Source organism: Oreochromis niloticus, linkage group LG5, assembly GCF_001858045.2.
Source record: "Oreochromis niloticus isolate F11D_XX linkage group LG5, O_niloticus_UMD_NMBU, whole genome shotgun sequence".
NCBI classification, from domain to species: domain Eukaryota; kingdom Metazoa; phylum Chordata; class Actinopteri; order Cichliformes; family Cichlidae; genus Oreochromis; species Oreochromis niloticus.
The window spans coordinates 13,102,574-13,116,004 of record NC_031970.2 but is presented as its reverse complement, the minus strand read 5'-3'; the positions used below and the strand labels follow the sequence as shown (position 1 = coordinate 13,116,004).

Here is a 13,431-nt window from a genome sequence, read left to right as displayed (position 1 = left end):
TTTGGTAGTCCCGACCTGGAATTTCTCAGCTGATATCTGGCAGGTAAAGTTTGTTCATCTTCATAAAATGTTACTTTTAATTGCGTGTTTCTCTCCTCAGGGACTACCTGGAGGGTCACCAAGCTGAGATGGACTTCCTGTCTTCACAGCAGAGAGAGACTAAAAGAAACTCGAGACTGGTGAGGAGGGGGAGAGGAAAAAAGTCTGTGTGTATAAAAGTGTGTGCGCCTGGTGATGACAACAGCACTGATCATAATGATACTTTTCTGTATTTTCAGGCCTTTCTTTATGATCTGGAGAAGGTAATCTGTTTTCATTTTTTTTCCTTTTAAACAAGATCTTATTTTAAGTTATTTAATATGGATGGATAAGTGATAAGAAACGTTTCTCAAGGTTTGAAAATTCATTATGTTTTTTCTGTTTGCTTTTACAGGAGATCAGATCTTTGGAGAGATATATACGACGATTAGAATTTCAAATCAGTAAGGTAAAATTTTGGATTTTCGACTGGTTTTTCTCGGCTGTAGTTGAGGTTGATGAAAAATATACTCGAGCCTTTGTTTTGTAGAAAAGAGTCTAACTCCATGCAAGCCTGGTGATTATCTTTCTGTCAGTTTAACTTACCTTACTCAGATGTATTTTTATGGTATGAATTCACTAAACTATTACTCAAAAGCTTTTAAAAACAAACAGATGAGCCACCCCCGTCACACAGGGAGACACTTTGTGCTGCACACTGATTAACCACCACTAATCCTTTATGTAAAAGAGGGGAAAAAATGTTGATGATGATGTTGTTACTCTTCATCTGTTCCGTGCCTCTGCAGGTAGAGGAGCTGTATGAGACATATTGTATTCAGTGGAGATTGTGTCAGGGAGCGGTCAACATGAAGAGAGCCTTTTCACTGTCCCCGTCCACCAGAGCCTCCAGAGAGAGTCTGCTGGAGCTCAACCGCAACCACAGACACAGCCTGCAGGTAGGATCAGTGATCAGTGACATTGTGGAAAAGTATTTTTGGAAAATCACATATGATCTTTGAAGCTTCTAAAAGTTCAAACTAGCTGGAGATGATGTTGCACAAAAAAGGGAATTCATGCCTCGTTTGTTTGTTTGTTTTGACAGTTGTCCATGTTGTAGGCACATTGTGTGTAGATTGGGAAACTGCTTTACACCAGATAATATTTATTCTTCCTCTCTGGCACCTTACTGTAGGCAGCAGTCTAGCTTACCATGTGCCATCAAACCTCCCAGAGAGAAGCTGTAAACTGTAGACTGGTTTTGAGACGTACTCACAGCCAAAGTGGCAACCACATATCCATCATGTCCGAGGATCGCAGCGGCAAAATAAGCCTTTGAATGGTTTCCAAATCAAATATTCTGACATGTGAGTGACAGTAATATGCAGTAATTTTTCTGGTTACGGCAGCAGGATAAGGACCATTAAAAGACAGCTGTAGACTCATTCATGCCCTCTGTCGATCTGTCTGTCTGTGGTTTCTCTTTTTCATGGATTCAGCTTCAAACATGTGCCCACATCTTCTTTTTCTCAACTCCTCACAAACTTTTCTTACTTTCCTGTGATCAGTTTTTTCTTTTCATCATTTCACCCTCAGAGTTTTTGATGTCACATCTTTTTTTTTTAAACTCTCCTCTGGTCTTACACACACACACACACACACACAGACCCTTATATATGAATGGTGTGCTCATCATTTGTTTGTTCACATGGTTGCATGCATGCATATGTACTGTACAGCATGTACGTTGTTACTTCTCCTTCTATTTGACCTGCAATCGACAAAAGATGTTCAGAGTCTGAAGTTTCTTTAAAGTTAAACTCTCTGACCTCTGCTAAGAGGTTTTTCAGAACTGAACACTTGGATGAGAGGTGATAACTTAAAGCTCACCTTGATTTAATCCTAGAAAGCCTGAATGACCTCGTTTACTGAGAATCTTTTACACGAATGGTGGAGCTCTTAGGCATCCACTGATGTTCTTTTCTCCAATAATCATCATCATCAACAATCTTACTCAAATGCGCGGGTATTATAGGAACAGATGCCTCATCAAAACAAAATTATTAAAGTAAAAATCATTCCCACTTCTGGGATGATTCAGGACTTCTTGTGCTTAGGAGTCAATTTCAAAATACAGTTAGCACAACATGTAAATTTCTTGGGTTAAATGTTCTCATGTTCTCTTTGATAGTAGAGGCTGAGATAATAAATACAGTTTTCAGATGTAACAAGATACTTTACTGTAGGTATTAAAGGACACCACAGCATCACAAACCGTTTTACTGCATCTGCCATTGTGATTTTTACAGGTGAACAGAAGCGCCGTAGAAGAGGTTTCAGGGTTTTTTCTTTTTAATATCAGCAGCCACTTAAGAATTGTTCTTCTGCACACACAGGTTTCTACTGTCCTGGCATATAAGGTCTTGACAGAGTGATGAACATGCAACAGCAGAAAGACAGTGTTTTTAAGGATAAAGTCAACTTCCCATAGGAAAGACTAAAGTGTTGTTTTATTACAATTACAAAAATCTGGGTGTTTGTCTTAAACTTCAGTCAGTTTTCTTAATCTTAAGTGGATTGAAGGAGTTAAATGATAAACTTAAGCTGAAACTGCTTGTAATCAATGCTTGCATGCAGGTCACTGTTTTCTAAGAAGACCTTGTTTCCATAATAAAATAAGAGAGAAGTTATAGCTCTGTAACTTCACTTTTCAAGTCAAATCAAGAACTAAAAATTCCCGGCACAATACTAACTCTTAAATATCAGAAATGAATTACACAATGTAGAATTTTTATTTTTTTTTATTTTTTTTGCAATTCTAAAGAAGCCTCTTTGGCAGCGTAACACAATAGTAAATGAAATTAGTGAGATTGTGTAGGCATAAACATTTTACATTTTGGTTCTTGTTGTGTTTGGATTGTGGTGATTGGGGTTTTCCTTCATTTGATCAGCTTTTAAACATCCAAACATGCCCACCATGCAATCAGACAGACACATGAGAAACAATATGACCATAATTAATGGAGATCTGGTAAACGATCTGTTGCATGTTACTTGTAAATATGCTGGCCTCATTATTTAAAACTGACCATATTTAATATGGGCATGCATGTATATTAGGAACGATGTTATAAAGTCTTAACCACTGATAAATTGGCCACTTGGTCCTTAGTTTTGGTCTGTGCTGTGCGACCTCCTGCAATTACAGCCCACACAGATGACAAAAGTCTGCTCGACACATGCTGCTTCATCTGCGCTCTTTGTGGTGAAGTCCAGTATAGCCAGAAAGTCAGCATTAAAATGCAAAAGCATAATAATCATTTAAAAGTTTCCATAGAGAGAGCCAGAATAAATCATTAAATGAGCGCACTGATGTTTACTGGGGTCACTGTTTCTTTTACATTTTGTTTCTTCCCTTTCTTAGACATAATTCATTGCTACTGTAACTGTGGTTAATAATTTATAAATGGAAGCTAGACAGATGGAGACACAGATGAGAATAAAATTTAATGTAATTATTATATTTATTTATATAAGAAAATTCATTTGCATGCATGCATGCCTACATTAAATTGTGTTTTTCATCATGTATTAAATATTGAGCTACATAGTGTTTGGCTGGCTTAAGCTCAGGAGGTAGAGCAGGTCCTCTACTAATCAGTAGTTTGATTCCTGGCTGCTCCAATCTGCAGCAAAAGTATCCCTGGGCAAGATACTGAACACCAAGTTGCTCTGTGATGCGTTCAATGGAGTGTGAAAAAGTGATTGAATGAATGGGTGTGAGTGAGCCATGTTGTATAAAACGCTTTGACTGCTCCAGTAGAACAGAAAAGTGCTGTACAAAAACCAGGTCATTTATGGTGTTCTGTTTGCATGTTGCAAAGTGTGTAAACTTTACTGAGATATATTTAAAAAGAATTGGAAAAAAAACAAAAGAAGTGAGATATTTTTACCTCTGGACAGATCGCCTGTGTTAGATGTTAAGAGTAAAAAGATACTGAGGATTACTGATGGTTATTTCTTAGTAAAGAAGTGCATAAACCTTTCCAAAGATTTTAAAGAGATTTGCTTTTGGCTTTTACTGCTGAAATAAATATTGGCTATCCTTAAAATGGTCGTTTCCAGCGCGCAGCTCTGGCTGTGAGCACAGTCAAACCTTCTGTTTGTGAGGAACAGCAAATCAAAAGGTAAGGCAGGGGGGGCTAAAACAGCTAGACCAGGTTTCAGGGAGTGGATGACTTGGAAAGCTGAACCATAACCTGATGAACTGTGAATCATGCAGTCTCCTGAGAAAATAGACAAAGAACTGTTAGAGAAGATCTTTTTTTTTTTCTCTGTGTGTTTACACCTCTCTGCAGGACATGTCAACAATGGAAGGAGAGTTAGAAATCCTGCTCGGAGAGCTACACATCAAAATGAAGGGTGCGAACACACACACACACACACACACACACACACACACACACACACACACACACACACACACACACACACACACACGCTGCCTTGAGAGCCCCGAGCAATTTACAGGTTATCAGTGACACACTATCTCCCAGACATCTAACGTCTGCTTTCACTGCAGGTCTCATCGGATTCGCTCGACTTTGTCCAGGAGACCAGTACGAGGTTGGATTTTCTATTTAAAAACCAAGAATTTTCAGCATTTGCATGCAAATAACTTAATGTGCAGGACAAGTGAAAGAAACACCATCTACTGTCTCGTCCCTACAATCCAGCTTTTACTTTTTATGTTTTAAATGTACAGCTGAAGGTTCTTTTAGTGTTGATGATTATCATCAGCAGCCTGATTTAGATTTCTGAAAAATGTAAACAGATACATACATACAAGTGACTTAATGACGTTTTCTAAACTGCTCATATATTTCGTAAGTTAAATATATTTAGGCTTAAAAAGTACAACATTTATGAAGTAGACTAAGATAGAATTGAATCATTTTGAAATCTGAATCTCTGTCCTGAGAACACCAACCAACAATAATGTCAACATAATATTTTTTTCTACAACTTCTGGGTTTCATCCAGAAATTTAACTTTGGAGTCCCCAAAAGTACCAAAAAAAACATTATTTAAAAGATAATTAAAGGATGTTTTGACATTTCAAAAAAACTTTATTCTCTTTATGAGTTCATTTATTTTTGCTGTGCAAAAGTTTAAGAAATTGAAAAAATAAAGCAAACATATTTTAAAAATAATGCCATGAAGATCTAATCAATTTAATCTGAAATGCAACAACTATCACTTAGGTTCTTTTTGTTTGTTTGTACTTTGTATTTGTATTTTTATTTGTACTTGTATTTAAATTAACATTTCAAACTATAATGTGCCAAATTTGTCATAAATCCTCCACAAACTACCTGCACGGTCAGGAAAAAAAACAAAAAAAAACTGTGCACTGAACCTTTGGACTTTTAGACCAAAATTACTGACTTGGTTGGTGTTTTATGGTTTCTGGATGATGACGTCGTGTCTTAATGATGTCACATTGACAGGTGTTGGTACGACTGGGCCGCCAGCGATGGAAGATCAGAGGGAGGATTGAATCGGATGATAGTCAGTCATGGGATGAAGAGGAGATGGTCTTCCTCCCACACATTCACCACAACTTTGAGATAAAGGTAAGCGGACATGTCTGCAGGTGTACAGCAGTGTAAACACCTATTGCATATCTTTATTCAAGAAATTTGAATACTTCATCTTTTTTGTCCTTTTAGGAATTTTGCCGTTACAGTGACCTGTATTCCTTTGGGCTGTAATTTCTTTCCACTCTGTGTTTGTTTTACTGTTTGTGTAGAGGAAAAAAAACTTTCTGTGTGTATCTTTAACCAATGGCATCCTTTGTTTTAGGTGACGGAAGCAAAGGGTTTGAGCTGGCTGCTGGTTGGCACGGTAACGTGTGCAAGCGCAGACTTCTTTGTGGCAAGGCCTCAGGTGATGCTGGTGGACATCACAGAGTTGGGAACCATCAAACTGCAGCTGGAAGTGACCTGGAAGTACGAATGCAGACTTCTTACACACACACATGAAAACAGTGGGAATAACCAAAATTCCAAAAAGGAAATGAGAATAATTGGATGACAGATTGAGGGACTAGGTGTTGGCAGCTGTGTAAGAAATTTTAATCTGTAGCATTAAAAATATGAAAGTTTTAGCTGAACTTTTTTCCTGACCTCTCCATCATGACTCCACTTTTTGTCCTGCTGCTGGTGTAGATATCATGTTCCATGAGACACATGAATGATAAGTGCAGCTGGTCCATGCGACCGCATCAGAAACGTTCCTTTTGTCAGTGAAAGGTTGAATGAAGAGATGACAGATTTTACTACTGGATAACAAATCATGTTTTTTCCATTTATTTCTCAGAAACCGTAATTACTTTCTTTCTATCTTTCTTTTTTTTTTTTTTAAATTTCAGACTTTTTTTAAAAATAGTTACTTTTCCAGATGCTCACAGCTGTAGAACCAGAGAAAATATCAAATAGAACAAAGCAAGCGACAACAAATGATGTTACAGATTCACATCCACTCGTCCTGCTGAAGCTGTAGCTGCTGTTTTCTTCATTCTCAGCCTCAGTCTTTGCTGCACCTCTAACCTGAGCCAGCTGTTGCTGAGCAGCTGATTGAATACAAAATGAATTTTACTCACACACACATACATAGTAACACACGCACACGCACTCCGCTGTGCCCTTGCACCATGACAGATCACATTTCAGGCTTTAGAGGGGCCAGGTGGAGGACGTTTCACAGATCCTCCCCCTGGAGAGATGGAAAAATCACACAAAGCTGCACAAGGCTGCCAGACACACACACACACACACACACACACACACACACACACACAAAACCAAAGCTAAACAAAAGGCTGCTGTGGCCATACGCACACATACGCCCACTATGCACTTCTGTTAAGCTAATAAATAAGTAACATTTCACTGATTTCCCTTCGTTTCTCTTATGCATATAAAATGTATTTAATGTGAAAAAATGGGTTCAGCAAATGCAAAAAGATGGAAAGAAAATGATTCATTGAAAGCCCAGATTAAGAAGAGAAAAGATTTTTAGCAAGCAGAATGTTTTTTTAAAATAAAAACCATTCATGCTCCAAATCACTTTTTTTTAATCAGATCTTTTTGATTGTTAATGATTACGATTTTTGTAAAATAAAAGTCAGAATCATAGCTTTAGCATATTATCATATCAACTTGAGAAGCACTGCACTTTTTGAGGAAACCACTCACTAATAATCATTTTCTCTAAATAAAACAGGCCATGAAAATTACAGTAGCAGTTAGCTCTTCACTTTGTGAAATGTTTCTAGATGTGAGGAAAGGTAACCAAAAAGGCCGCAACAGCATAAAACTTTGCAAAACTCTGAAAAGTAACTCATTAAACAGATGGCTAATGATCACGACCAGTTTGATACCAAATAGATAAAAACATATGTTTATACAATGCATATCATACAGTTTGTTGTGCAGTGTATAACTTTCTGTGTGCTAACACCTGCAGTCCATTTGACGGCACTGAGAAGCTGAGGCCGCTGTCTGGAAACAAGCAGTCAGTGTCCAGCAGAAAGAGTTCAGTGTACAGCTGGACGGCACCGAGTACCCCCTCCTTCACTGAGAAATACTTTATTGTACGTATATGTGCACACACATGCACGCACTCAGGGGTTTTATTAATGCAAAGCACATGTACTGGTAGCAGGATTCAGCATCAACCTTTTCATGTCAGTTCTGTTTTTATTCCCTGTTTTGTTATATTGCCAAGTTTGTTTATTGTGATATTACCAATCAAGTATATCCTAAGTTTTGCTTGCATTTTTATGTAAATAACTCAAATTCATAGCACACTCAGAAGACTGTTTATCCTATTACTTTTTTCAGTCTATGGTGCGTGAGCTGCGGGATCAGGAAGGTTCTCTTCCATCTCTGGTGCCCAAAAGTCATCCCAACAGAGGAGGAATGTCTCTGCTCAGCTACCTCTCCAACCCTTCAAACACCTCCATCGCATCAAGCCACAGTCCTCAGAGCCCATACATCCCGAGGTATGACGTGTGAAGTTAAAAGGGTTCAAATGAAGGGAGCACAGTGGCTACAGAGACAATACGTGTTAGGAATATTAACTGTTTTGTATTCATCAGCTATAAAGCAGTGTTTAGCAGCATTTTTGGCTTGTTGCTGTACAGAATAAAAAACCTTATTTTAGATATAAGTAATAAGCGTAAGAAGTTAGTGCAACCATTCTGGCCTTGTGCTTTATTACACCGTTTTATTTGAATGTGGTGGAATTATCCAGCATCTATCCAAGTTAGTCATGACTGCTTTCTGGTCAACTGTCCACAGTCTCTCAAGGGCGCACAGCTACCCTTTCAGCCCAAGTCGAGACACCAGTCTGGGAGGAAGTCGGACTCAGCTGTCGCTCGGAGAAGAAGAATCCCTGGAGATCTCAACTGAGGAGTCAGAGACGAAGAAGAGGGTGGACAAGAAGGTAGATGAGGAGAAGGAGGAGTGGGGAGTTGTGTTAGAGAGTCCATCCGTACCAGAAGAAAGTAAAACAGACTCCCTTATGACCTTACAGAGGTGAGGATTCACTCAAGAGAATACAATGTTTAAATGTGTTTTTATTGGTTCCCAGAAGCAAAGAATTGCTCACATGTGAAAAGCAATTCAAGGAATACAGGCCACGACTACAGGGGTGAAACGGCATGTAACTGAGATGGAGGGGAAAATGATATATAATGATTGTGAGACAACCAGAAGGTGAGGAGGAAACGGAGCAAAGGCAGGAAGTACAACAACAAGATATATCTAAGCCTAAAGCCAAACAGGAAGTTACCATACAGGATACAATATTTAACTTACAAGTAAAAAAAAACAACTATTTTAAAGATGCAAAACCCCACAATTTGAGATGAATCTCTTTGTTGAGTCAATACTTTTTTTATTGATAATACTTGTTAAAGCTTCAAATTTAAAGTACAGGGAGTGCAGAATTATTAGGCAAATGAGTATTTTGTCAACATCATCCTCTTCATGCATGTTGTCTCACTCCAAGCTGTATAGGCTCGAAAGCCTACTACCAATTAAGCATATTAGGTGATGTGCATCTCTGTACTGAGAAGGGGTGTGGTCTAATGACATCAACACCCTATATCAGGTGTGCATAATTATTAGGCAATTTCCTTTCCTTTGGCAAAATGGGTCAAAAGAAGGACTTGACAGGCTCAGAAAAGTCAAAAACAGTGAGATATCTTGCAGAGGGATGCAGCAGTCTTAAAATTGCAAAGCTTCTGAAGCGTGATCATCGAACAATCAAGCGTTTCATTCAAAATAGTCAACAGGGTCGCAAGAAGCGTGTGGAAAAACCAAGGCGCAAAATAACTGCCCATGAACTGAGAAAAGTCAAGCGTGCAGCTGCCAAGATGCCACTTGCCACCAGTTTGGCCATATTTCAGAGCTGCAACATCACTGGAGTGCCCAAAAGCACAAGGTGTGCAATACTCAGAGACATGGCCAAGGTAAGAAAGGCTGAAAGACGACCACCACTGAACAAGACACACAAGCTGAAACGTCAAGACTGGGCCAAGAAATATCTCAAGCCTGATTTTTCTAAGGTTTTATGGACTGATGAAATGAGAGTGAGTCTTGATGGGCCAGATGGATGGGCCCGTGGCTGGATTGGTAAAGGGCAGAGAGCTCCAGTCCCACTCAGACGCCAGCAAGGTGGAGGTGGAGTACTGGTTTGGGCTGGTATCATCAAAGATGAGCTTGTGGGGCCTTTTCGGGTTGAGGATGGAGTCAAGCTCAACTCCCAGTCCTACTGCCAGTTTCTGGAAGACACCTTCTTCAAGCAGTGGTACAGGAAGAAGTCTGCATCCTTCAAGAAAAACATGATTTTCATGCAGGACAATGCTCCATCACACGCGTCCAAGTACTCCACAGCGTGGCTGGCAAGAAAGGGTATAAAAGAAGAAAAACTAATGACATGGCCTCCTTGTTCACCTGATCTGAACCCCATTGAGAACCTGTGGTCCATCATCAAATGTGAGATTTACAAGGAGGGAAAACAGTACACCTCTCTGAACAGTGTCTGGGAGGCTGTGGTTGCTGCTGCACGCAATGTTGATGGTGAACAGATCAAAACACTGACAGAATCCATGGATGGCAGGCTTTTGAGTGTCCTTGCAAAGAAAGGTGGCTATATTGGTCGCTGATTTGTTTTTGTTTTGTTTTTGAATGTCAGAAATGTATATTTGTGAATGTGGAGATGTTATATTGGTTTCACTGGTAAAAATAAATAATTGAAATGGGTATATATTTGTTTTTTGTTAAGTTGCCTAATAATTCTGCACAGTAATAGTCACCTGCACACACAAATATCCCCCTAAAATAGCTAAAACTAAAAACAAACTAAAAACTACTTCCAAAAACATTCAGCTTTGATATTAATGAGTTTTTTGGGTTCATTGAGAACATGGTTGTTGTTCAATAATAAAATTATTCCTCAAAAATACAACTTGCCTAATAATTCTGCACTCCCTGTAATTAACAATGACAAGCAGTACTCCTAAAAGAGCCCTATATTGTGGAAAACAGGAACCTTCCTGTTGTTTATCTGTTCGTTATCTATTTTGGTGTAATATGAATGCCAAAAATCCATTTTAAAAATCACAGGTGACAGTCAGAACAGAGGACGAACAATGGCTATACCAACCCGGTTGCACGATGCAAAGACCCCTTAAACTTGGCCAGTGCAAGAGGAACAAACAGACTAGCACAATATTTCTAGACAGTAATAATAATGTTTCTACCTTTAATGCAGGTCGAGCACTCCAGACATCCTGAGAAAGAACACATGTGGAGAAGCAGAGCCTGAGACCCACAGCGTAGCCCCAAGTCAGGACACAGTCACTGGGCAGGTAAAGAGCCCACACTCGGGTCATAGAAACACTTTGGTGAAAGTCACTTTAAGACTGCAATGGTAAACGATAATTCAAAGACAAGAAAGCAGCTGTACCTGATATTGTGATGTATCGTCAGTCGCTCTTGTGACAAGCAGAAATTTTACCACATTTGCATCCAGGAGTTGCTTCTGTCCTTGACCTCGCTTTCTACTTGTTCAGAGTTCTATTTAAATGTGGGCTTGAGGGGGGTTGTTTTCACTTTTAAAAATAAGCTATTAATATATCTTATCTAACAATGACTGTACCTTCAGTGTCAGTTTCAGTGATGATTTGTCAAAATTGGATCTTCTGCTGTGTTTTGTAATTGTATATAAGAATGATACACGAGTGGTGACGTGAACACTGTGGGAACCCCTGAGAAACGGCACAAAACATTAAACGCAAAGACACGACAATTGATTTACTGTTGTTTCGCTTTAGCAGCTAATTATAAGAAATTAGAGTTAAAGATATTTCAGAGTCAGACAAATTTCAACCAGTTTTCTTGAAAGAAGACAAAGAACTGAGTGCATCTAAATGCTTGACTGCATGTTTTTCATTGAGGTGAAAAAATGTATTTATTCAACCTTAAATAAGACATTATGAAGCATTTTTGTAGTTGCTTTTTGCAGTTTTATCTCATTTCATGTGGCCTTTTCATTTTTCACCTTTTGCCATCTCCTTTCTGCTAGTCTGTGTTATTTTCCAGCTTCTCTCTTTTCTTCTTCTTTTCTTCTCTCACTGTCACAGCTTGTTAAAAACGTGTCCTTCTCAGTTTTGTCACCTCGTGTCTCTTTCGTCTGGTCTTCTCATTTTTAAACTCAGTTTTTCCTACTTTGTTCCAGGACTCCACAGATTGTGAGGAATACTCTGTCACAGCCTTGCCAACACCACCTTCTCAAACCCCAGCTGCACCGCAAACCTCGCCCACAGCAGCTGCTCCGACACCGGTGAGGCTGGGTGTGAGCGGGGTCCAACGTCATGCCCAGGCGCTCAGACTGGGAGCCATTATTGCAGAGCTGGAGAAAATATTACAGTATCAGAGCTGTGCTGACAAGGAGCTGAGAGCTCTGGAGCACCAGATACTGCATCTAGCCACCATACTGAAGGTAGCTGTGTGTATTTATACAAAAACTGTAGAAACGCCTGTAAACACACATGCTGTGAGTGAGCCTTCTCTTTCCTCATGTCTTACCAGAACGACCTGTCACTGCTGAGAAGCTCATCATCAGAGGAGACTCTGGCTGTTGAGGAGGTGCTGGGTAGCTTTGACTTTCTGTCAAACGACCTGAACGGAGATGATGACGCCTCCTGTTTGGGAAGCCTGAGACTGAAGGACAGTGGGTAAGTTCAGAGACAGAAACTTTAGTCCGCATCGACCTGTAAAAAGCCTGATCTATACATACTTTCTTTTCCCATCAGCATCAGTTCTTTCCAGCAGAGCACGCTGAGGATTCATGGCTTTCTCTCTCAAGGCAGCCAGTCGGCTTCTGAGGAAGAGCTAGTCATCACTCCTCTGACCTCTGGAAACTGGGGTCTTGATCAAGCTCTGGAGACTCACCTGGATATCTGTTGCATCCTGCTGCAGGTACAGAATCTTCAGTCTCTTTTATTTTCAGATACATGCTCACTTTACTTGAAATTCCATACTGAGTTGCACACAACGGGTCAAACGTCTTCCCCTAAGCATTTCACATCGCTCTCTTCTGAACAGTGCTGTTCATGTTTTTGTAGTAAGAATTTTGATAAATACATAAATCAGCAGTAACATTGTTACAGTAAACCATGTCTCATACTCATACTGATAGTTTATTAGTACCTAAAACATGACCCACAGAAAACTGGCAAATAGAAAGTGGAATTAGTAATCAAGTTATTATATGGGGTTTTTTTCCACTCATAAGTGACTATTTGTCATATGGTGCCGTGTGGATAGTGGATAATTTAGCAGACCCAAATGCAGACATGTGAAGGCTGAAGTTGAATTCAAAGCGATTATTTAATGTTGAAGTTCAGAGATTAATAAAAGTCAAAACCAATAATCCAAAGACAGTTCAAAGTCCACAATCCTTATGTAAACAAGCACAGGCTAAACAGAGCTAGAGGACACAGCTATGGGGGTGACACAACAAAAAACAAAGGAAGATTGAGGCGATATATTTGCAAGAGGTGATGAGAGAAGAGGAAAGACGTGTGGGACTTGAACACAGCTGAAGACAGTAGCAAAATAAAACTGGGAAAGTAACACTTGATACGAGAAAACAGCGGTGCAGAGGAGTAGGGTTAACACGGGGGGAGACTGAACAAGACAGGCGAACACAGAAAGACAAACACAGACTCAAACACTGATACAAGACTGGCACAGAACAGAACACAAAAAGGGAACAAACTAAGTCAAAACTTAACGTCTATAATAACTAAAACAAATGCTGAATCCTCGTGACCAT

General features: G+C 39.4%; 1 protein-coding gene across 6 annotated transcripts in view; it reads left to right on the top strand.

Moving 5' to 3' along the window:
* The window catches only part of ripor3 (RIPOR family member 3), a 57,005-nt gene that overhangs the window by 34,994 nt on the left and 8,580 nt on the right, over nucleotides 1-13,431 (top strand). For all 6 annotated transcript variants that reach the window (XM_005469708.4, XM_019359136.2, XM_005469709.4 and 3 more), the window contains 15 exons: nucleotides 101-179; nucleotides 279-302; nucleotides 434-487; nucleotides 828-977; nucleotides 4,377-4,440; nucleotides 4,601-4,644; nucleotides 5,529-5,654; nucleotides 5,884-6,029; nucleotides 7,549-7,675; nucleotides 7,926-8,086; nucleotides 8,385-8,621; nucleotides 10,864-10,960; nucleotides 11,830-12,093; nucleotides 12,183-12,328; nucleotides 12,407-12,572. In XM_005469708.4, coding sequence (XP_005469765.1) covers nucleotides 101-179; nucleotides 279-302; nucleotides 434-487; nucleotides 828-977; nucleotides 4,377-4,440; nucleotides 4,601-4,644; nucleotides 5,529-5,654; nucleotides 5,884-6,029; nucleotides 7,549-7,675; nucleotides 7,926-8,086; nucleotides 8,385-8,621; nucleotides 10,864-10,960; nucleotides 11,830-12,093; nucleotides 12,183-12,328; nucleotides 12,407-12,572 — 1,885 coding nt within the window. The remainder of the gene's footprint in view (nucleotides 1-100; nucleotides 180-278; nucleotides 303-433; nucleotides 488-827; nucleotides 978-4,376; nucleotides 4,441-4,600; nucleotides 4,645-5,528; nucleotides 5,655-5,883; nucleotides 6,030-7,548; nucleotides 7,676-7,925; nucleotides 8,087-8,384; nucleotides 8,622-10,863; nucleotides 10,961-11,829; nucleotides 12,094-12,182; nucleotides 12,329-12,406; nucleotides 12,573-13,431) is intronic.